The sequence below is a fragment of the Peromyscus californicus genome, unplaced genomic scaffold (genome assembly GCF_007827085.1).
Source record: "Peromyscus californicus insignis strain IS unplaced genomic scaffold, ASM782708v3 Scaffold_6__1_contigs__length_162567912, whole genome shotgun sequence".
NCBI lineage: Eukaryota > Metazoa > Chordata > Mammalia > Rodentia > Cricetidae > Peromyscus > Peromyscus californicus.
In genome coordinates this window covers 98,579,010-98,602,443 of record NW_026294584.1, presented here as the reverse complement: position 1 = coordinate 98,602,443, position 23,434 = coordinate 98,579,010, and the positions used below count along the sequence as shown (strand labels likewise).

Below are 23,434 nucleotides of genomic sequence, written 5' to 3'. Positions count from 1 at the left end.
ATCTCAGGACTGACTGGCCAGTCAGCTTACTCATGCAAGCTCTCTGCCAATGAAACACTCTGTCTTAAAAACAAAACAAAACAGCAGCAGCAGCAACAACAAAAACAAAAACAATGTGGAGCTGGGTATGGTGGAGCACGCCTTTAATCCCAGCACTTGGAAGACAGGTAGGCAGATTTCTGAGTTTGAGGCCACCCTGGTCTACAGAGTTCCAGGATAGTGCCAGGGCTACACAGAAAAACCCTGTCTTGAACAACCAAAAAACAAAACAAAACCCAACCCCCAAACCAAACCCAAACCCAAGGTGGACAGTGCCTCTTGAGGAATGGTGGACAGTGCCTTTGAGGAATTAACATCAGAGGTTGTCCTTGCCCTACACACACACTGACAATACTAATTGTTAGTGAGGGTGTAATGGGAACACTCTTCTTGGTGGGATACAAAACAGTACATCTGTTTGGGAAAGTTTGACAGTTTATTATAAAGTTAAACATACAAGGCAGCAATCCCACTATCCCACTCCAAGGAAAAGAAAAGAGGTTCACATAAAACTCTATACATAAAATGTTTATGGCAGGTTTAAAATTAAAAACCTAAGTATCTTTTAGCTGGCCAATGAATAAGCAATGTTCAAGACAACCATATAATGGAACTCAGGAACAGAGGAAAGAGTGACCAGCCGATCCATTCTGTAGCTCAGACCTCAAAAGCAGCATCTAAACGAAAGAAACCCCACCCAGAAGTGCATATGCCAGTTCTGCCTGCACAGCATTTTAGAAAAGATAAGAGAAAGAAATTAGATCAGCGGCTGCCAGGGGCTGGGTTGGTGGGAGGAGCTGTGAAAGTGGGGGAATTGGGAGGGTGGAGTTTGGGACTGTTGTATATTCCTTTGTCTGCAGGCACTGAAGTGCATATAGAAAGGAATGCATTTTAGTTTTCTTTTTAAAAAGTCATCCCAGCTGGGCGGTGGTGGCCCACGCCTTTAATCCCAGCACTCGGGAGGCAGAGGCAGGGGAATTCCTGTGAGTTAGAGGCCAGCCTGGTCTACAAAGCAAGTTCCAGGAAAGGCGCCAAGCTACACAGAGAAACTCTGTCTCGAAAAACCAAAAAAAAAAAAAAAAAAAAAAAAATCATCTCAGAGCTTTGGTCCCTCTTCCCACAGATGAGAGAGACCATGATATAGCATATGCAAGTTGGTTCAAAAGGCTTGGCAGAGTGTTATGCTGTGATGGAGTTGCATAAACATTCACAACTGCTCTTGTGCGTTAAATAGAATATACTCTTAATCCCCATGTTATGCAAATATAAACCCAAATGAAACCTTAATTACTGATAAATTATTATCTTCAATAACTGATATTGGCGTTCTCAAAAGTCCCAAGTGTTTGTGATAAGTCAGTAGAAGAGACTAGGTGTATTAATCACATGTTAAGGTTAAACAATGTAAGAGCTCACGACTGCCAGATACAGTATCTATAAAACACCCGAGGTCCTCTAGAATGCAGACCCCGAGGCAAGAATTCAGTCACTGGTATCTTCTTTGAGGTATATAAACACAGTGGTGAGAAGAAGGTCTTAAGCAAGGTACAAAGCCCTGAAATACAACGTGTTGCCCAGCTTTAGTAAGTCAAAAAGACATCAGGCAGCCTGGCATGGCAGTCTTAGTCTGGACTTTCTCTGGAAATTATGCAAGTAGTCCACAGCAGGACAGGAAGGGCGTCTGCTTGCTGGGCTCCTTCTATCCTCCCCGGGGGAGTGGATTTTCCACCCTTCTGGATCATCACCTGACCCTCTAGCAGCAGCTCAGGCAGCCAGATCCCACTGCCTACTGTGTGCCTTTCCCTTTACTTGACAGTGGAGTCACAATATAAAAAGAGGACCTGGTGTGGATCTAGAGGTACCATGTAGGCCCAGAGTCGGGCGTCCTAACTGGCTTGGGAATCTTTGGTTTGGTTTTAGTTTTTCAAGACAGGGTTTCTCTGTGTAGCTCTGGCTATCCTGGAACATGCTCTGTAGACCAGGCTGGCCTTGAGTTCAGAGATCTGCCTGTCTCTGCATAAAGGGGAGCTGTCAACAGGATGGGTTCAGGACTCTGACATGGTGGTACAGAACCTGGAGTAGCATGATATATAAATTAAATAACGACACAAGGTACAGTGTATAGAAAGAGAGTATTCATTGGGGATAGGGCTTTGGGAAAGGACTAGTGATTCCTCCAGTTGAGCATGAATGGCTGGCTCAGAGACCACAGGACAGATCCCAGCCAGAGTGTATGGTCTAGTATAACCACAAAGTGACTAGCATTCAGACAGAGGGTGCACAGTGCACACTGAAGGACTTGAAAAGTCAGCTTGCAGCCAGATACAGAGAGCCTTGACAAGGAGAGGAACGTGGAACCCAAGGCCACAAGCCATGTGACACTTCCAAGAGGAAAGGAACACACATGAACTGTTTACAGGATACAATTCTGGAAAGCTGTTAGTTTAACTGGAAAGAATGTTTAATTAGGATCTCACATGGGACCCCTCATAATGTGAGTATATTAAAGACGTAACAGTTAAGATAAAAAATGCAGGCTTCCCCCCCCCCCCCCCCAAAAAGAGCTAACTCTTAGAAATTAAAATTTAGAGCTGGGCATGGGAGCCTGTACCTGTAGTAACACCTGCTCAGGAGAATTAGGGCAGGAAGACTGCTTAAGCCTTGAAAGTTCAAGGCCAGCCCTAGCAACATACTGAGACCCTGTGTCTATTTTTTAAGCATATAGATAATATATTTATATATCAGAAAATTTTCTTTTATCTTTTACTGTTTATATAAATCATATAGACATACAGATCAGAAGGGGACTGGAGGTATAACTCAATAATAGAGTACATGTCTAGCATGCACAAGACCCTGGGTTCAATCCCAGCATCTCCAGCCCAATATATCAGAAAAAAAATACTAGAAAAAGAAATTAATGTGAAAAGGTTAAATAAAAATATAAATATATAATTAAATCAGCGGTCTCAGGAAAGAAATCCAACATCCAACTATAAGTTGCCCTAGAATTAGGGGTTAATGCTAATACAATAGCATTAAATAAGATGGCTCAGTGGTTAAGAGCAATGGCTGCTGTTCCAGGACCCGGGTTCAAATCCCAGCACCTACATGGCAGCTCACTACTGTCTGTAACTCTAGTTCCAGAGGATCTGACACCCTCACACATACACATAGGCAGAACACTAATGTGCATAAATAAACCTTAAAATTTTTTTCTTGCAATTTACCACATTGAAAGGGCTCACTTGATGTATATCATTGTCAATAGAAAGCACATTATGACATCTGAGATAAAGAAGACCCTAAGACTTCAAGAGAAAAATTACAGGGCACAGACAAAGGCTCTAGATTAGAAGATACGAGATTTCAGCAGCCAGCAGTGAAGTTCCCGAACAGCAGAACAGATGCACTGGAAGAGCCCACCTGCAACTGTAGCTACAGGAGCAGAGAAAGAATCAAACAGATGCATTCTGAAATCACTTACATCCCACCCAGCCCTGAGAAGCCAGTGAAAGACCTAACTGATCAAATGGGAAATTACAGTCATGAATGTCGTACCCTGGGAAACAGGAGACTTGAAGAAGGTTCTAAGGAATGACAAGAGGGAAGAGAACCCAGGTCAGGAGCTATGTCCAGGTGTAATGAACTGGCAGAGTGCTTCCTTTGGACTCAGCTCTGCTTCCTCAAATTCCTATGTGAAAGCTCCAAGCCCCAGCATATCAAATATGACTGCATTTGGAGACCAAGTCTTTAAAGAGGCAAATACGTAAAAATAAGGTCTCTAAGGTGAGCCCTGATCTAATGACTGACATCCTTGAGAAGAGTGAACTGGAGAGCATCTCAGCCTCATGGCACCTGAGCCTGTCTCAGCACATCATAGAGAGGGAGGGAGGGAGGGAGGGGAGGGAGGGATTGAGTGGCAAGAGAGGTGTAGTAGGACACAGAAGAGCGAGCACATGAAGACAGTGAGGTACCAGCCATCTACAAAAACCAATTCTTGTCGACTCCATCTTTCCCAGCATCCAGAACTATGAGAAACGGAAAATGCCTGTAAGAAGTTTCAGGGAAGGAGTCAAACCAAAGGGCACATCATTCACACCAAGACTGTTTATAATGTATCAGATATGGAGAATGAATTTGACGTATCAACGGAAAATGGCCAAATGAATGAGCCAAAAATGTGAAGGAAAGGGGAAGACGGAAAAGACCCCACAACCATGAACACAATGGCTCATGAGACTAACATTTACCTAGTAACAGGAATGCATCAAAAGCTGGGAGACAACCGTACGGTGAGTAGGCTGAGCGCTAACTCCTCATGTGCCAGGGGAAGAATTCATCAACACACATCACATACTGGAAAATCAAGAAGTGGTGATCTCTAAGAGTATTACTTAAACAATAGAGGGAAATACATAGAATAAGGCAAAAATACTTAAGCTGGCTACCTCTGAGACTTAACAACTGAATAGCACAGAAGATGCCTTTTACATGGTAATCTCAGGAAAGCTACCTGAGAAAGCACTCATGTGTGCCCTTAAAATAACAATATAACTTAAAAATACTACGTAGACACTAGAAACTTTTTAAGAAGCTGCTGCTTCTTTCCACTAGGCCTTTGGATAGTGGGACATGGACAGAAGCTAGACCAGTATGTGTAAGAATACAAGCTGTGAGTTATCCAATGGCAAGCAAGGCTTTAAACAAGGTGTCGGTAATCCAAAGAGAGAGGAGCAGGATAGGTGGCAGAAACAGTTCCTGAGGGGGCAGAGCCCATGCAATGGCCTCTGCTGGCAGTGTCCTCCACAGAAGCTGCTTGCCAAGGCATTCTTTACACCTTCAAGACTGGATGCACCTCTCTACCTGCTCCAGCTTTGCCCTCTTTGGCTTCACAATTGTCTGCTCCAGTTTCTTACAATGCTGAACCTCCACTGCAAGAATTCTGCAAGGAGAGCCTTGTAGCAAGAAGCACTTTGACTCTGTTAAATGTGGCAAGTATAATAAGAGTCATCACATGAGTGTAGAGCAACTTGACCAAGCAAATTAGCGCCAGGCTGAATAGAACTGCTGGGACTTCCTCAGGGTCAGACCCTACATGCTCACACACACGAGAGAAAGTAACTACCACGTGGAGCGTGTTAGTTGGTCAGTTTTACAAATCCTCAAAATCAGAGGCTTTAAAGGTAGAAGTCAAATTGCCCAGGCATTCACCAAACACTTGCTGTGGACTATGATGAGCAACTTCCTGAGTTCTACAGGTGAAGTAATTAGCACCTCTAAGGAGCCTGAAGTGTGTTCCAGAGGAAGAGCACCATTCCAGTGTGGGAGGCCACTGGACAGATCCTGGAGAGGGCCTCAGGGTCAGCAACACCCTCTGTCTTCCCAGGTATCCAAGGATGGATGGTCGTTCCTAGTCCGCTCGACCTTTACTATCTACAGAGGTCTTCAAGCCTTCTGGACAGTTCTACCCTGTTGTTGGCAGTTACCCTGTCAGAGAAATGATTATTTAACCAGCACTCTGGTTATCGGTTAGTTTCCTTTTGTGCAACTTAACAATCAATCAGTCCCTTAAAATGTACACTTCTCTGGGTTAGATGGCTAACCTGGCAGTTGAGTAAGAAGCTGGTCACATTCCAACACTGACCACCAAGGAAAGACCACTGACCAGGGTCCCACAAGTAAAGAGAGTACGTGCCAAAGAAATTGTCTACTGGCTAGACTTTTAGTAGAAACTTTCAACAGTAAGGGAAAAAAGATACCCTTGAAAACTGTGTTAGTAAAAGAACATGGTAAAACACTATGAATCTTTAGACCTACACATAAATATTATAAGCATGGGCAGAGGAAATATACGGGGGAAAATAAAAGGCAATTAAAAAATTTGCAAGTTCATAATAGTTTTTATCCATTCAGAAATCTTTGAGAAAAGCTGAAGCCTGTAATGAGAAGTGTTCTGGACTGATCACCAATGCAATTCATCTTTAAACTTAATATACATAAAGGAATAATAAAAGATTTTAAAAAGTTAAAAAATATTTTAAAATTTTGTTTAATTCTTTTGACCTGATTTTATTAAAATCCATCCAGCTGTCTTCTGTCCAGCTCTGATCTCAGGTGGCCCTAGAAGAGCCCAGCCAGGTGGGCTTCACTGGGTCCATCCCCAGTAGGCTGGGTAGAAAGGTCTCTGGTAACCACCAGAAGTCCACTTCTTATTCTGGGTTGCTTGACTGCTGTTTGGCTTCACGTTCCAGAAGAATCTTCTGTGTGAATAGTCCTCTCCAGGCGGACCAGGGGGAGGGATAAGGCCTCTCTGGTAAACACTCTGGTTTTGTGAAAATTTTCTTAAACAAGAAGTAATAAATCATTATCAAGATTAACATTAAAAAAACACAAAAAAGATTAACATATAATAAGCTTTAAAAAATAAGAGATATTCTGATTTTACTCTTTCCTACCTGGGTGACCTGGGCAGATAATCACTTATCTTTCTCTTCATTTTTTTTTTTTTTTTTGGTTTTTCGAGACAGGGTTTCTCTGTGTAGCTTTGCGCCTTTCCTGGATCTCGCGCTGTAGACCAGGCTGGCCTCGAACTTACAGAGATCCGCCTGCCTCTGCCTCCCGAGTGCTGGGATTAAAGGCGTGCGCCACCACCGCCCGGCCTTCTCTTCATTTTTTTATAGAATGGAGCTAGGAGTGGGGAGATGGCCCAGGGAGTAAAGCTCTTGTGCACAAGTGTGAGGACTTGGGGCTGGATGCCCAGAACCCATAGAAAGCTGAGACACAGTAGCATGTGTCTGCAATCTCTATGCCCAGATGGGGGCAGACAGGAGGACCCCTGGAAGTTGAGGACAGCTGGCCTAGCATGTGCAGTGGAACTAAGGAGGCTCTATCACAGACAAGGTGGGAGTGTGAAGGGGATAGTGGAGGTTACCTTCACACACACACACACACACATCTCTCTCTCTCTCTCTCCTCCTCCTCCTCCGTTCTTCCCTTCCCCTCTCTCTCCCTCCCTCCCTCCCTCCCTCTCTCCTTCCCTCCCGCCTTCTCCTCTCCTACTTAGTCAAATTTGATCAGATGTTTCTTTGGTCTCTATCCCTTTTCATCTTTCTGACTGTTGTTACAGGAAGTTGTAAGCAGCCATGTGGGTGCTGGGAATCAAACCTGAGTCTTCTGCAAGAGTAGCCAGTATGCTTAACTGCTGAGCCATTTCTCCAGCTCCTGCTACTATTTTTTACTATTATAAACAAACTTTAATTTCAGTGGCTTTATAATACGTCACAGTATGGTTATGGTTACTTAGCTGTATCCCCACTCTTAGAATCACAGGCTACTACCAGTTTTCCTACCATCATTATTTGGGGGATTAGCATCTTATAATATATACTACTGTATGCAGAGCACCTAGCTCTGTATGGGACAGTACAATTTGAGAAGTAGAGTCTCAGCATGGAATTGACCAGGTATGAGCATCTTTATGGCCGCTAAAACTGATTCAAAAGGGTTACTCCCACTCTTAGTGTCAATAGCAGCATCTTTTTGAAAGTGTAACAACATACCAACTTGCTTTAACAGATGTAGCAGGGAACAACCATAGTTATTATGTATTTTTAAAATCTCCACCTCAAAGAATGGAAATTAGAGATGTGGTCTCACCCAAGATTGCACACAGTGTGAATGGCAGAGTAAGGAGACAAGTTCAAATCCAGCCTGACAGTCATGATCCTCAAGTGCTCATAAAAAATACAACTAAATTAATAGCTAAAAGTATCTTCTAAGCTGTACCAGTTATTTTAGGTAGCATCTTGACTAGCGTAAAGAAGCTACAGATCTAGGGAGGCATTATTTTTCTATCAGTCAACAAGAGTGTCTCTGACAAAGACTGATGCAGGAAGAGCAGACTGAGTAAGGAGGATCTGCCTTCCATGTGGGCGGGCACCAGCCTCCGGGCTGAGATTACAGTACAATTACAAAGGCCGAGGGAGGAAAGGCAAATTCACCCTCTCCTGCCCTTCCACCTCTCCCCCAAGGCTCCTCAGGACTACTTAGGACTCCTACAGAGAATTACCATGTTCCCTGGGTCTGAGCCACCCTACTGGCAGCCCTGGGTCTACAGCTTACAGAGGGCTTGTTGAGGGGCTTCTCAACCTCCAGTCACACATGCCAATCACCCTAGTGAAGGCCCCTCTCATCTACCTGCCTACTCTCTCCCCCTTCTTCCTTCTCTTCCTCTCTCCTTTCTTCTCTTTCATTTCTCTGGAGAATCCTACTAGACTATTTTAACTGAATTGAGACTTTTTCATTTCCCATTTCCCAAGTGAGATATGATGTACTTCCCTGGTCTGAAGTAGCCTCCATCTCAGTTCTAAGAAAGGGGGAAGCCCAGGTACCTGAATGACTGCTGTGAGTTCTGGGTCTGGGTATGAAAATGCCAGGGAGGTGGTGGACGGCCACCAGGCCAGTTGTTCCGAGGTCCTTGGTTCACAGGCTTGTTAGTGCTGTGGATGTGTTCCATAAGATGTGCTGAGTCTTCAAGACCACATGACCTCGATGTGCTAACATTCTGGTTCCTAAAAGAGAAGTGTCCCACAGTGTCACCAGATTCCAGTTCCAGTGGCCAGTTCAGTAACTGTGTACTTTGGTGTGTGAACACAGGATCTCAACTCCCCCACTCCTATTTGTTTAGGTTTTGCTCAGCAAGTGAGCAAGATGCCAGGGTAATGTGCTACTTGAATTATACAAAAGAGGCTTCCCTAACCACAAATCTCACCACAAAATGGAAGAAGACTTACTTTCTGAGCCGACGGTTCTGCAGGTTTTCAATGTAGCTCTGCCGCTCTATGCAGTGCCCCCGGCACCTGTTGAATACTGAGGAGTGGATGCGGTAACTGTTAGAAAGAGCTGCACAGAAAGAAATCTTACCCAGAGAAAGCAAACCGCAGCTCATATTCACTGACTAATCATTAGGAGGTTACATCTCACATATCACTTGCAGATATGTTCCTTCACAGCTTTCGGCAAAAGACGACCTTATAGTACTATTATTTTCTTTCTTTCTTTTGGTCCTGGAGATCAAACTCAGGGTTGCACACACGCTGAGCAAGTGTTCTCCCATGGAGCCACATCCCCAGCCCCAAGACGTAGCTTTCCTTCCTTATCTCTCTTCACTTCCTTTTTGGCATCTTCTATTGGATCATATGAATTTTTTTTTTCCAGAACTTGAAAAGTGGCTCTACACTTCCGCCTTTAGCTTTCATAGGAAGGAAAAATAGTGACACCCCCCCCTCCCATACTTACATTCAATTGCATCATCTGGCCTCATGCCTTCTACATCAATCAAATATCTAACAAAACAACATAATTTGGGTCACTTAAAAATACGAAAAGAAAAACAAAAATCAAAACAGGTCTCCACTTACACGTGGAGAGATATAAATCCTAAGAAAATACTACATATCTAATCCAACAGTTACAGAATAACATGCCATGACCACAGAAAACGACTATCCCAAGACTGACCAACTTTAGAAATCTATTAATAAAGGTCTTACATTAATATAATAATAATATAACTAATAACATGACCAAACTGGCAAATATTAAAAGGCAGATTCTGTAGTCATTTTCTTCAAAATGCTTTGTGAACTAAAAAACAGGAGGCTTCCTTAATATGACTGTGTATTCATTAGGAACCAACGACATATAAAGCAACTGGGAAAAATAGTATCACAGCTAAAAATACTGGGTAACCAACTGTACAGGTCAGAAACAGGGGCTATCATCACTGTCACCCACTTTTCCCTCATCTTCACTTACATTCTACCACCAGGGTCCTGACAGTGATGACCACAGCCTTCCACCAGAATGCCCTCACCATCCTGGTCTAAGTGACCATTACACTTCAATTCATACAAAAACCATTTAATGGCTCCTTGCCTCTACCTCTCTAGAGCATTCTTTATTCAGCAAAAATAGATGGTTTCAACAAACCCAAAAAAGTTCAACAACAAGAAAAACCAAACAGACCTAAACATGGCTTTGCATGGCCTAATTGCTCCTGCCCACCCCTGCAGCTCCACTTCTATGGCACACTTACTGCACTGCCCACCCCGCAGCGAAGTATATGCTATCCTTCTGTAGGGTCTCGGCTCAGCCTTATGTCCAGCCTCTTCAGTGTCCCTACTCAGCTAGTACTATTTTAACATTCAGAGTCTCTCAAACTGTCCATGGGAATATACTGTCTTCGTGATGAGATAGGTCAGAGCCTCCCCATCACGGTACCATGTTCCTGTCCCCCTCAGCACTTGACAGTGAGAGTTCTATATTCTTTTTTTTTTTTTTAACTATTATTATTATAGTCTTCCTTATTTCTTCAGAGGCAAGTTAAATCTCTTTACCAGCACCCACACTGCTCACACAAACCAGACCTCAGGATTTTCTGAATGGACAAGCAGCACAGCACAGCACAGCAATTCCTTAAGGGCCATCAGACTGCATCCTATTTCAGCATCTGCATGTCAAGTGAGGTTATTGCTGAGTCAGTGGCATGTGGATCCAAAGATGCTCATACCACTCTAATAGTTTATCATACCACAAACTTCTGGCTTGCATGTTTATCAGTATGCAAAAAAAAAACAAAACAGTATAACCTTTAAAACATAAGGTTTCCAAATACTTCCATAGGAAGATACCTACCACCTATTAGATTGTAAATCTGCATGTCTACTGTACTTGAAGCCACACAGATGTACTTCTATCTGCATCTGTGAAGTCTACAATGGTATTGCTGGTGGCAGTCTCTAGGTGGAGACAACACTGCTCTGTAATTCACCCATTTCTATGTAAGCTTACATTACCACTGTAACCAGACAAACACACCAAACACTATTTGGCTTTTGGGTTGGCAACTCACCTGCAAATGAGGTAGCCAGTCCTGTTTAAGCCATGGGTGCAATGGACACCAATAAGTTTGTCTATAAAACAAGAAACGCAGAATTGAGTAAAGGAAACAAGAGCCACCAAAAATAAGTTAAAGACAATTTTCTGCAGACTAACACAATTAGTGAAATATTACTGCTATATTGAAAAGTGGCTTTAGAAACATGTTATCAAGAATCACCTACCAAAAATTCATTGTTGTGCAAACTTTGCAAGTACTGCTTAGACACACTATGCAAACTGTAGAGGCAGCCATTCGGGTTAAAGCTGCAGCAGACAAAGCCATTTGTCTTACCATGGAGAGGAAACCAGAATGTGTTTGTGTGTGTGCAACGCTGAAGTTTGAAACTGGGCTTATGTAAGCCAGGCAAGTGCTCAGCAATTAAGCTGCAGACCTCAGCCCACCTTCACTTTTGATAATAGTAACAACCACAAGTGTACTCAGAATGGAAAACCAGCAGAAACACCTCAAGTATGTGTGGCAAAGAGGAGAGTCTACTGGCCTATTTGTGCTGTTCTCCTAGGAGACTCGCTCCTAACCTTTGACTCTGGTTGTCTCTTTATGTAACTCGCAGACCCTGATATTCTTAATCTTCTACATCTTACCCCTTAACCACAGGAAAAGGGAAACACTTCCATCATATTACACATTTCTCACTCAAGTTGCTTCTGTGTGGCCAACAAGAGGGAAAACACTTTATTACTAACAGCTGCCATTTTCAGAGACAACAGACCTACTATCAGAATATTAACAATATCAAAAGTTTGGAAACTGCTCTGGAGAGATGGCTCAGTCCTTGAGAGCACATCTGCCCTTGAAGAGGGCCCAAATTCAGTTTTCCAGCAACCATGTCGGATGGCTCACAACTGCCCATAACTCAGATGGAGGGAATCTGAGGCCCCTGGACTCTGTGAGTACCTGCATTTATATGCATGTAGCTACAAGCACACACACATAACTAAAATAAAAAAGATTTTAAGAGTCTCTAAACCCATTCAAAATGTACAACAGAGTTCAGACAGAAAAGAAAAACCACAAGGACTCACCATTGTCTTTATTTTTCTTTAAAAACTCTTTAACTGCACACTTGAACTTAAAAATAGTGTCATTACTGGGTACCTGATGGCCAACTGTAAGAATTTTTATGTAAGAAATAGTTTCTGGCAAATCCTACAAAGCAAAACAAAGAAAATGTACATTATTTCATTTGTAGGTATATAATAAAATGTTTGAGGAGCATGAAAATAAACTGATAATAATAAGCTTACTATGACAGCAATTCTGACTAAAGAGTCACTTCTTACAAAGCTGTTTCAACCAGGAAATAGCACTTGATTTCATTAAAACTGTAGGACAGTCACTAGGTATACAAAACACACCAAATTCCACGTGAATGAGGGTATATATGGTGTGACTAAAAATTATGTGGACAGTTCTATCTAATTATTTCACCTTTCTGTGCCTTCACAAAGTAGTAATGAGCTGGGCAAAAGGAGCTGTGGACACGAGAAAGGAAAGGGCAGGTGAGGGGCTGGAGAGATGGCTCAGTGCTTAAGAGTGCCGGCTGTTCTTCCAGGACGTAGTTCAGTCAGTTCTCAGCACCCACGCCTAATGGCTCACAACAGCCTCTAACTCCTGCTCCAGAGGATCCGGCGCCCTCTTCTCAGCAGGTACCTGCACACAAGTGGCAGACACAGACAAGCAGACACGCACGCACGCACGCACGCACGCACACAGACACAGACACACACACACACACACACACACACACACACACCTTAGGGAAAAAAGAGAGGTTAGGTGAAAAATACATAACTCTGGGTTTAAGTGGAAAGTGCTATCATGATTTTTATACACAGAGTTCCTAGCTCTGTCCACAAGAAAAGCTTCACAACAATGTCAGTCTATTAGCAATGAATCTACCTGACACTCACATGTCTGAAAGAAAACAAAGCTTTCTGCAAAGGCTGAGTCAGGTGGGGCAGGAAACAGTTAAGATGAGCCCGGAGCCGGGCGGTGGTGGCGCACGCCTTTAATCCCAGCACTCGGGAGGCAGAGGCAGGAGGATCTCTGTGAGTTCGAGGCCAGCCTGGACTACCAAGTGAGTTCCAGGAAAGGCGCAAAGCTACACAGAGAAACCCTGTCTCGAAAAACCAAAAAAAAAAAAAAAAAAAAAAGATGAGCCCGGAACTCTTTCATGCAAAGTGATCAGAGATGATCAGGACATGTCAAAAGATTAGGACTAAGAAATGGTTTAATCTAGCTGAGAAGCTTTGGCAGCTGAGAGCTACCTGTAAAGGGAGAATCAGTTTTCTTCTTCAGAAGTGTGGCCCTGGGTAGTTGGCCATTTTCCAGAAGATGGCTTCACACCCACGTGCTCTTGGGCAGCACTAATTTTGAACTCAGTGAGTTGCTTTTAAAAATGTGGTGTCAGGGTAGGGTAGAGAAATGACTGAGGGACAGAGCTGAAGAGCACTTGCTGCTCTTGCCAAGGACCTGGGTTCAATTCCCAGCATCCACATCAGGCAGCTCACAACCTGTAATTCAGCTGCAGGGGCTCTAATCCCTTCTACCACCCACAGGCACCTTCAAGCATGTGTTGAACAAACAAAAAAATGAGCAATACACATAAAAAGAAGAGGACATGACATTGTGAGTGCAAACCAGGAGCAATCGGCTATGGTATTGGGGTCGCTGTGATCAAAATACAAATTATACATGTATGAAATTCTCAAGAATATTTTTCAAAAAAGGTTTTAGGAGCCAAACTGAGAAGCTCCAACTATCTGAAGAGAGGCCCTCCAACTGTGCTCCGACTGGAAAAAGCAACTGCAGGAGAGTTTGTAATGAGAGAAAAACTTAATTAAATTCTGACTAGTCACTATTGGCAGGTATTAGGGACCCAAGGTATTACTTTAAAGGTGTTACCTAGAGGAAAGAATCCTGTTGACATCACTCAGTAAATAAACAAGCAGAAACGTCATTAAATGAAACATGAATGATAACATTCACCTTGAATAGCCTGGTATGGTGGCATACACCTGTAATCCTAGACCCTGGGAGGCTGAGGCAGGAAAATCTTGAGTTTGAAGTCAGCCTGGGCTACACAGCAAGAGCCTGTCTCAAAAAAGAAAAAAGAAAAAGGAAAATCAACTTTTTGAAGCTTCAAAGGAATTAATAGATCAGTTATCAACAATTACTAATACCATAAGAGACAACCACTCATTATATGCCCCCTAATGGAAGGACGCATGACCATCTATGAAAATGTCTTATGTCAGGCATGGTGGCACACCCTTGTAGTCCTTGTGTCCCAACAGGCTAGGTAGAAGAACCACTTGAACACAGGAGTTCAAGATCAGCCTGGGCAACGTAGCAAGAACCCATCTCAAAATATATAGACACACTGGAAACTGTCATGTTAAAAAGAAAATCAAGGCTCACAGTTAAGAGCCTTTCCTGCTCTTGAGAGAATGAGGGGGAGATGGAGAGATGGCTCAGAGGTTAAGAGCACCAACAGCTCTTCCTAGAGGTCCTGAGTTCAATTCCCAGCAACCACATGGTGGCTCACAACTACCTGTAATGAGATCTGGTGCCCTCTTCAGGCCTGCAGGGACGCAGGCTGAATACTGTATACATAATAAATAAATAAATCTTTAAAAAAAAAAAAAAAGAGAGAGAGAATGAGGGTTCAGTTCCCAAAACTCATGAAGCCATCTGTAACTCCAGTTCCAGTGGATCTGACACCCTTTTTTAACTTCTGTAGGTTCCAGCATGAATATGGTACAGCACACAAACACACATTAAAACAACTAAAGACTGTTTAGAAAAGGAAATCAATCTGGCTGTGGTGGTTCATGCCTGTAATCACAGCACTTGGGAGGTAGAGGCAGGAGGATCAGGAGTTTAAGGGCATCCTCAGCAACTGAGGACAGCCCTGCCTATATAAGACGCTATCTCAAATTTAAATTAGAAAAAGAAAAAAAGAATCAAGGCAGGTACAGTACTGTACATCTGTAATTCCAGCATGAGAGAGACTGAGGCAAGAAGACCGTGAGGTCAGCCAGGGCTACATAGTAAGACTCTGCTTTAAATACCAAACCCAAAAGAAAACAGGAAGGAAGGGAAGGAAGGAAAGTGGGAAAAGAAAGGAAATCCCCAGGGTTAGGGGAACAGGAGGAGAAAGAAAGGAGAAAGGAAAACAATCCTGAATCTGGTTGTGCTAGCCCACTGACAGAGAACAATGGACTCGATCAGCACTTGAAGGCACACCGCTAACATCTAGAGAGTACAGGCTGGCTGGATCTCTCAAAGCACAGAATTCAAGAGAGAGACAAATAGAAAGTGAAAGACATGGACAGCAATCTTTATGACAACCAACTTCAAAATGACAATTTTTATGACATTTAGGGGCTATCAGATTATAAATCTGACATCAAAGAACTTATATAAAGGAAAAAAGTATTGTATTTTACATATCATGCATACCAGAAATGTAGAGATAAATTCTATAATGTTTAGAGCTCCTTTAAAATAAGACAGAACATGCTGGGCATGATAATGCACACACTTAATACCAGCACATGGAAGGCAAGAGTAGGCGGATCTTTGTGGGTTGGAACCAGCCTGGTATACATAATGAATTTTAGGCCAGTAAGGGCCACAGAGTGAGACTCTTTCTCATGAAAAAAACAAAACAAAGAACACTCCCGCCCCTCAACACACACACAGACACAGACATAGACACACAGACACACACACATACAAAGTGGAGGATAAGGAAGGCAGAATGGGGTGAAATAGGAGCCACCATGAAATATAGCATATACACATAACTTAAATATGGAGTCAGAAAAGATTCTGGTATGTGCTTCAATAAACATCGGAGACATAATTAGTGAAATAATTCAGGCACAAAAAGACAAGTATATTACATAATACTGGGGCTGGAGAGATGGTTCAATAGTTAAGAGCACTGGCTGCTCTTGCAGAAGACTCAGGTTCAATTCCCAGCATCCACATAGCAGTTCACAACCATCTGTAATGCCAGTTATAGGGGATGTAATGCCAACTTCTGGCCTCCACAAGCACCAGGTATGTCTGCAGTGCATATATATACAAGCAGGCAAAAACATTCATACAAATAAATAAAAATAAATCTTAAAAAAAGGCGCATGCCTTTAATCCCAGCACTCGGGAGGCAGAGGCAGGCGGATCTCTGTGAGTTCGAGGCCAGCCTGGGCTACAGAGTGAGTTCCAGGACAGGCTCCAAAGCTACAGAGAAACCCTGCCTCGAAAAACAAAAAACAAAAAACCAACAACAAAAAAGTTACTCGATGGGCAGTGGTGGCACAGTGTGCCTTTAATCCCAGCACTTGGGAGGCAGAGGCAGGTGGATCTCTGTGAGTTCGAGGCCAGCCTGGTCTACAAATCAAGTTCCAGGACAGCCCAGAGCTGTCACACAGAGAAACCCTGTCTCGAAAAAACAAACAAAAAAATTTCTCCACAGATAAGTATAACTCACACAAAGGTACTTTTTTTTCCTCCTGCAGCAGACAGACTATTTAAAAAAAAAAAAAAAAGCCACAACTAGTCAAAAATACAGACAACAACAGACCGAGCTGCCCAGCCCCAATTGATACATCTAAAACACAGCCCTTACATCTTAAGGCTCAGAGAAAGAACACTCAGAAGAGGGAGGTAGAAAGTTTCTAAGAGCCCCAAAGACCAGGATGTCAGCTACAAGATTACATTTTATACATGCTATAGGGAAGGCTCCACCCATGAAATTTCAACAATGTGGGTGCTTACACAAGATCTGAACAGTAATACCAGTGGACATGCCAACAGGGATGGGAGACACTGCAGAGGGCCTGCCCTAGAGGAAGAGCTACAGGCAGTTAAGAACTGCTGGGAGAGGGAGAAGTCGTCTTCAGATATAAGCATCCTAAAGTGGTCAGCCCTAAAAACATACATAGAAGCAAAACTAGATGGACTCAGCAGGCTACATTTGTATATTTATTTGTATATACATATAGCAAAAAAAAAAAAAAAGAGTAAGAGGCTATGAATTTGAAAAGGGGGGTTGAGAGGGGTTAAAGGAAGGAGGAGGGAAATGATGGAATTAATATTTAAATTAAATTTAAAAATTTAAATATATATTACCTTATGCTACTTGTATGAGATACTAATACTGGGAAATTCATATAATAAAGCAGGTAAGAGGTTACTAGGGGTCAGGAGTATAGGAAAAGGGGGAATTAATGTTCAGTGGTTACAAAGCTTTTGCTAATGAAAGAGACTTAGGTAATAACCACTACATATTATAGTTCAATTCATGTCTCCAATCTAGTGTGTGTGTTGTTGTTGTTAAGACTTAATTATATAGTCCAAACTGGCCTAGAGCTTGTGATCCTCCTGCCTTGGACTCCTAAGTCTGAGATTGTAGTCATTTACTACCATGCCTGGCCTCCAATCCCATTTCAACATGAAATTAGGGAAACTATTTGCTTTTCCTTAAAATTGTTACTTCCCATAAACAAAGCTCAGCTTTCACATCAGCACAGGACAGAAACTATGAAATTACTATGAATTCTTTTTTTTAATTTAGAGGTTCTACTTACCTCTGCTTTATAATAGCGCTGAGTATATGTTAAATCAATTATCAATCCAAGTTCTTCATTTTGTTCGTGGATTTTATGAAAAAGATCCAAAGGAGAGAAGCATTCTTCTGGCATAAGCTTTGCTTCAAATTTCTGTCAGAGGGTGAGGTAGAGAGAGCAAGGCTGCTTAAAGTCCTGCACCACATTCTGTATTTACTCCAGCCCCAAGAGATGAACACGGATGAGAAGCAAAGGGCAGTCCGCCTCGGGAAGCTCCTAACAGCCTCGCTTCCGGTGGTGGGGAAAAAAGAGCCACTTGGAACACTTATTTCTGTGTCTGTTTGATGTCCCCGCCTGAATCCCTTTAGAATGTCCTAGTCAACATTAACTAGGTAAGGGAGAAACAAAAGTAGAATAACCAGCTTATCAACACAGTCAACACTCAACTATCCAGTTTAGTCAGATGGACACAAAATGCAACCAAGTTATAATTAGTCTTCATATTATAGCTAGGGAATTATACTGTCTTTTCCTTAAACTGAGATATCCTACTGATCTGTGAATCTTATTTCAGGTTAGTAAAGTGACATAAAACAGGAAAATAGAGAGCAACCAGGCTGAGAGCCAGTGGGGCTCTCCATGTTCTCCATGGGGAATTTAGATTTCTGAAAAAATACTGAATTAACTTTTACCTTTTGCAAAGGAACTTTGAAAGCAATGAACCGAGTCCCAGGCATCCGCTGTCCAACTGGGAGATAGTCTTTCCACCTGTGACACACAGTATTTGTTAGACTGAATGTCAGCCTTGCCTCCCAACAGAACAAGGCTCCAAGATAACCAGGCACCCAGAACACACAAAATGTCCCTTTACTCTGCTCTGCCTTTTGTCACTCAACCTGTTCATTTTCCACAAATAACAACCTGCACTTTCTTCTTCTGTTTCCCCATCTTGAAAATAAATGCAAGACAACACAAAACAGGAAATACCTAAAACCAAAATGGCCAGAGCTTTCATACCCCTAATAAACCAGCCTAGCATCAGATACCAAGGCAATGTATCAGACATGAAGGCAGAGGGGGGCTGTGTCAGAGGATGGGGGTTGAAGGGGGGGGCAACAAGAGGCAGAAAAGGGGAAGGAGAGCAAATAGTGTACTTTCCCTCCTATGCGGAATCTAGTTTTAAATATATAATGTATATACATACATATGAGACATGAAAAAAAGTGGTGAATTACTTAGGGGAAGAAAGAAACTGGCAAAATGTGGGCAGGAGAAAGGGGAAGGTGTATTCCTGGGGGTGAGTATGAGCAAAGGATAATGACATACATGTAGAAAAATGTCATAATGAGACTCATATTTTGCATGGTAACTAAAAATATGCAAGGAGTAATGAATACCTACACGCTGGCTGAAAGGGCTCAAACACAATACTTGGACTGCACAGTGTTCTCAGTTTCCACACAAGTGACATCAGTTCTTATAGGAGTAGACAGCCTGAACTTCAGTCACGCCAGGGGTCAGCGTGGAGAGTGAGAGCTGAGGTAGTTTATGTCCATGAATTACAGCTAAGCAGGGTTCATTCAGTACACATGAAGATCAGAAAGTGAGGACTGAGTGGAAAGAGACCGGGCTGGAGATAAGAGGACCCCAGAACAGTGGAGCCTACTGTGACAGGCCATGACAAAGAGTTGGTGTTTTATTTTTAAAATCAAGCTTTACCTTACATCTATGAGCTGTCTCCCAATTACTACTCGATATTCAGTTTAAATAATTAACTATATTAAAGTATGCTAAGAATGGATTAGAAGGAAATGAGAGTAGATAAATGGACACCTGTCTTCTGGAACACGTCAAGCAAGTTCTGCACCGGGGTGACGATGGAGGAAAGCTGACAGACTTTAAAAATATTCAGGAGAGCCAGGCGGTGGTGGCGCACGCCTTTAATCCCAACACTCGGGAGGCAGAGGCAGGAGGATCTCTGTGAGTTAGAGGCCAGCCTGGGCTACAGAGTGAGTTCCAGGACAGGCTCCAAAGCTACACAGAGAAGCTCTGTCTGGAAAAACCAAAAATCAGGAGAAAAAAGGAAGCGCTTACTAAAATCTAGGAAGGTAGAGAGGGCATTATGTACATTCTAGATTTTAGGTATTGCTCTTTATGGAGATCAAGTGCTTATTGAAGTCTGGGAATGGGGAGAGGACGGTCTGTCCATCCTGGGTTTTAGGTATTGTTTATTTGTGGAGATAAAACAAAAGATTTGTTGAATTCTAGGAAGAGGAGAGGCCAGTCTGGCCACGCCTGTCTTCAGCTATTCCTTATTTGTGGAAAGAAAACAACTGGCCGGCAGTGGTGGCGCACGCCTTTAATCCCAACACTCGGGAGGCAGAGGCAGGGGGATCTCTCTAAATTCGAGGCCAGCCTGGTCTAGAGAGCGAGATCCAGGAAAGGCGCAAAGCTACACAGAGAAACCCTGTCTCGAAAAAAAAAAAAGAAAAGAAAGAAAGAAAACAACCGACTTTTGAAATCTGGGAAGGAAGCAGGCCGTCACAAGAAGTAAAGCGTTCACAGCATCTGTGAACAAAATCTTAAAACCTACCCACCGGCACAGACAGGGAAAACTCCCTCAAATGACACCTCCGCCTCCGGAGTCCTGGAAGTGACAGAGCCTCTCCAGCGGGTCCTGAGGGCAGGGTGTCTTCAGCTCGGACCGGCTCCCTCACACAGCGCCTACACAGTCTGAAGACTGCGGCTCCCAGGGCTCAAGGGACTACCCAACGCCGGCAGCCGCGCCCCAAAGCGCACTTCCGCGCTGGCCGGCGCCCCACGGAGCCAGCCCTGTCGGGGCAGACCTGAGACCCTAGAACGCGGGGGTCGGGGAGGTTCCACGCGGACGACTCTGGGAGGCGGAAGGGAGCGAGGCCGCCACGGCAGCCGGAACGACCCAGCCCGAAACCACAGCGCCTTACCTTTCCGGGATGTGGTTTTTGACCTTCTTCTTGGGTGGGGCACGGCCGGCGAAGTCCCGGCCCCGACCACGACCATTGCGGCCATAATGCCGCTGGCTCATGTGGGCGCAGACCGGCCGCCCACCCAACGCCAGGCGGGCCAGAGCGGCCAGAGTGGCGACCTCAAGGCCGCCAGGAGACGCCGGGGAATCCACGGCGCCCGCGCAAGAAAGAGCTGTGTCAGATGCCTCGCTGGATGGCGTGCGTCGTGGCCCGCCGTGACGACGTCAGACGACGCGCGGACGGTGGTGCTCGTCAGCCAGCCCTGGGTTGCAACAGCGCCGTCTGTAGCCGGAGGCCGGTATCGCACGTACGCGCATTGTTACCTGCACCGGCAGAACTGCCCTGGCCAGGGAACCCAGAGTCCAGCACGCCCGCCCTCACCCCTGCGTTCTTCGCGACGCCGTCAGTCGTTTACATTTTGTGTATTGTTTATGATATTCTTGACTTTCTCACACAGGTGTGTCCTTTTGTCCGTCGAAAAGAAATACACCAAAGGTTTTAAACGACGTATTTCTCCTTATTTAAATATATATTTATGTTCTTTCTAGTTTTAAACGGCACAGGACATTTAATGGATTATAATCGACATAATTAGAAGTACCCAAACTGAAATACCTCTACCTGTTTGGAGTTTTGTTTGTTTTAAGGCGAGGTCTCACTATGTATCGCTCTCTGATCTTGAACTTGCTTTGTAGAGTAATCTGGCCTTGAAATCGCAGAGGTAGACCTGCTCCTACCTCTTCAGTTCTAGGATTAAGAGTATGGGCCACCTTAGCCTGATTGAAGTTTTTGTTTGTTTGCGTTGTGTTTTTGATCTTCTGTTACAGAAAACGCTGTGGTGTGAACATCCCTATAGGTGTATACTATATCTAAATTCCTAGACAAGGAGTGTCTGGAATGAAGAAAGCACATGGGAACACTTTAAAAAAAAAATCAATATTCTCCAATTGCCAAAAATGGTCTCAGCCCATTTTCCATCCACAGCCAATTTTACTGGTATCACATGCCAGGTGTCACAATAGCTGTGGACACCATGACTTTATATTTTAGCAAACACCAAAAATAATCCAGAGATAAAAGAGGAGCTCAAGTCCAAAATTCCCATACAATGTCTTTATAGACCTGTGCCTGCTGGGAAATATCTGAATTCTACAAGTGGAAGACCAGGTACAGGACATCTGCAGTCAGGGCAGAGAACTAAGTCCCAGGTAGAAATTTATGATAGCGAATTTGAAAATAAGTTTTAGCTTTTGGTTTGAAATTTCTGAAAGTAGCTTGTATTCACTGTTAATAATATTCATAATAATTGTAGATCTGAGTAAGCTGACAAAAAGTCAGAGTTGAAGAGAATGAGTAAATAAATGGGCAAAAGAACATGACATTTTCGGGAAAGTCATATTCTAAGCAATTTTAAACACATCTATATAATTCTGAAAACTCTCTCACAATTAAAACACGGGTTGGGCTGGAGAGATGGCTCAGAGGTTAAGAGCACTGACTGCTCTTCCAGGGGTCCCGAGTTCAATTCCCAGCAACCACATGGTGGCTCATAACCATCTGTAATGAGATCTGGTGTCCTCTTCTGGTATGCAGACATACATACAAACAGAACACTGTATACATGATAAATAAATAAATAAATAAATCTTTTAAAAAGAAAGAAAGAAAGAAAAATGGGTCAACACATTTCAGAAATTCCATTCTTAAAACAGGAATGGACTAGAAGAATTCTAGTGGAGCCAGGGACATAGAACCAGCAAAAGAAAAGAGGGTAATACCTGAAAGTCTTATGTACCTTCATATTTGACATGAGTAGTTGAAAATATCCAACTTGGAGTAAGAACGAGGCTCCTGGGGCTGGAAAGCTCAGAGGGGTACTGGTTGGTTTTTGTCAACTTGACACAAACCTAGCCATGTCTGGGAAGAAGGAATCTTAGTTGAGAAAATGCCTTCCTAATCTTGATCTGTAGGTAAGCCTGTATGACATTTTCTTGATGATCATTGATATGGAAGGGCCCAGTTTATGGTGGGTAGTGCCATTCCTAGGCACGTGGTCCTGGATGATATAAGAAACTTGACTGAGCAAGACATGAGAAGCAAGCCAGTAAGTACAACTGCTCCATGGCTTCTGCTTCATTCCCATCTCCAGGTTCCTGCCTTTGATGATAGATTGTGATGTTTAGGTATAAGTGAAATAAACCCTTTTCTTCCCCCGCCCAAAAAAAACAAAAAACAAAAAAAAGGGTCAACGTTAGTAAATTGCTGAAAAAGAAAAGCTACAAGTTAGAAGAGTGAAGTTTGCAAACATATGTAGATACATTCCACATTGACAATAAATTATGAAGTGCTTGTTCAGAACTTATGAAAAAATGTTTTGATACGTGGCCCAAAGAACAAACAGGACAAATGCCTATAGGCAGACTAATGCACAAATGTGACAAGTTTATCAGGAACACAAAAGCCAAACTGGTCTTTTACTTCAGATTTGCCTAAATGCACATACTTTGGTGAGAACAAACTCACCCTAAAGGCCCCAAGAAAATTTAGACCTAATAATTAGCACAGATGCAAAAATTCTTTTTTATTGGCCATTCAGTTCTTTATTAGACCATCAGGTGTTTTAAACAGACACAGTATCACACCTTAAAATAATATTCTACAACAGAGAAAGAACAAAAGAAAAATCCTGCATTGTTACAGAGTTTTACATAATGTTGAATGCTTTCTATATTCTTGGAGGAGGTCTGGCTGGCTGTCATGGATTCTCCCATGAAGTCTGGTTACTGCGTTGTAACTTGGCTTTTTTTTTTTTATGCCGAATGCTGTTTATTGAAGGAGGGAGGAGG

General features: G+C 43.1%; 1 protein-coding gene across 1 annotated transcript; it reads right to left on the bottom strand.

Moving 5' to 3' along the window:
* Window positions 1-456: 456 nt before the first annotated feature.
* Window positions 457-20,809, bottom strand: Dusp11 (dual specificity phosphatase 11). Its single transcript, XM_052719722.1, has 9 exons — window positions 20,547-20,809; window positions 18,276-18,351; window positions 17,605-17,736; window positions 12,028-12,151; window positions 10,955-11,015; window positions 9,340-9,386; window positions 8,835-8,910; window positions 8,433-8,612; window positions 457-6,383 (listed from the first exon to the last, which is right to left on the bottom strand). The coding sequence occupies exons 1-9, from the start codon at window positions 20,645-20,647 to the stop codon at window positions 6,188-6,190; spliced, it is 993 nt and encodes a 330-aa protein (XP_052575682.1). The 5' UTR covers window positions 20,648-20,809; the 3' UTR covers window positions 457-6,187.
* Between the last annotated feature and the right edge of the window lie 2,625 nt (window positions 20,810-23,434).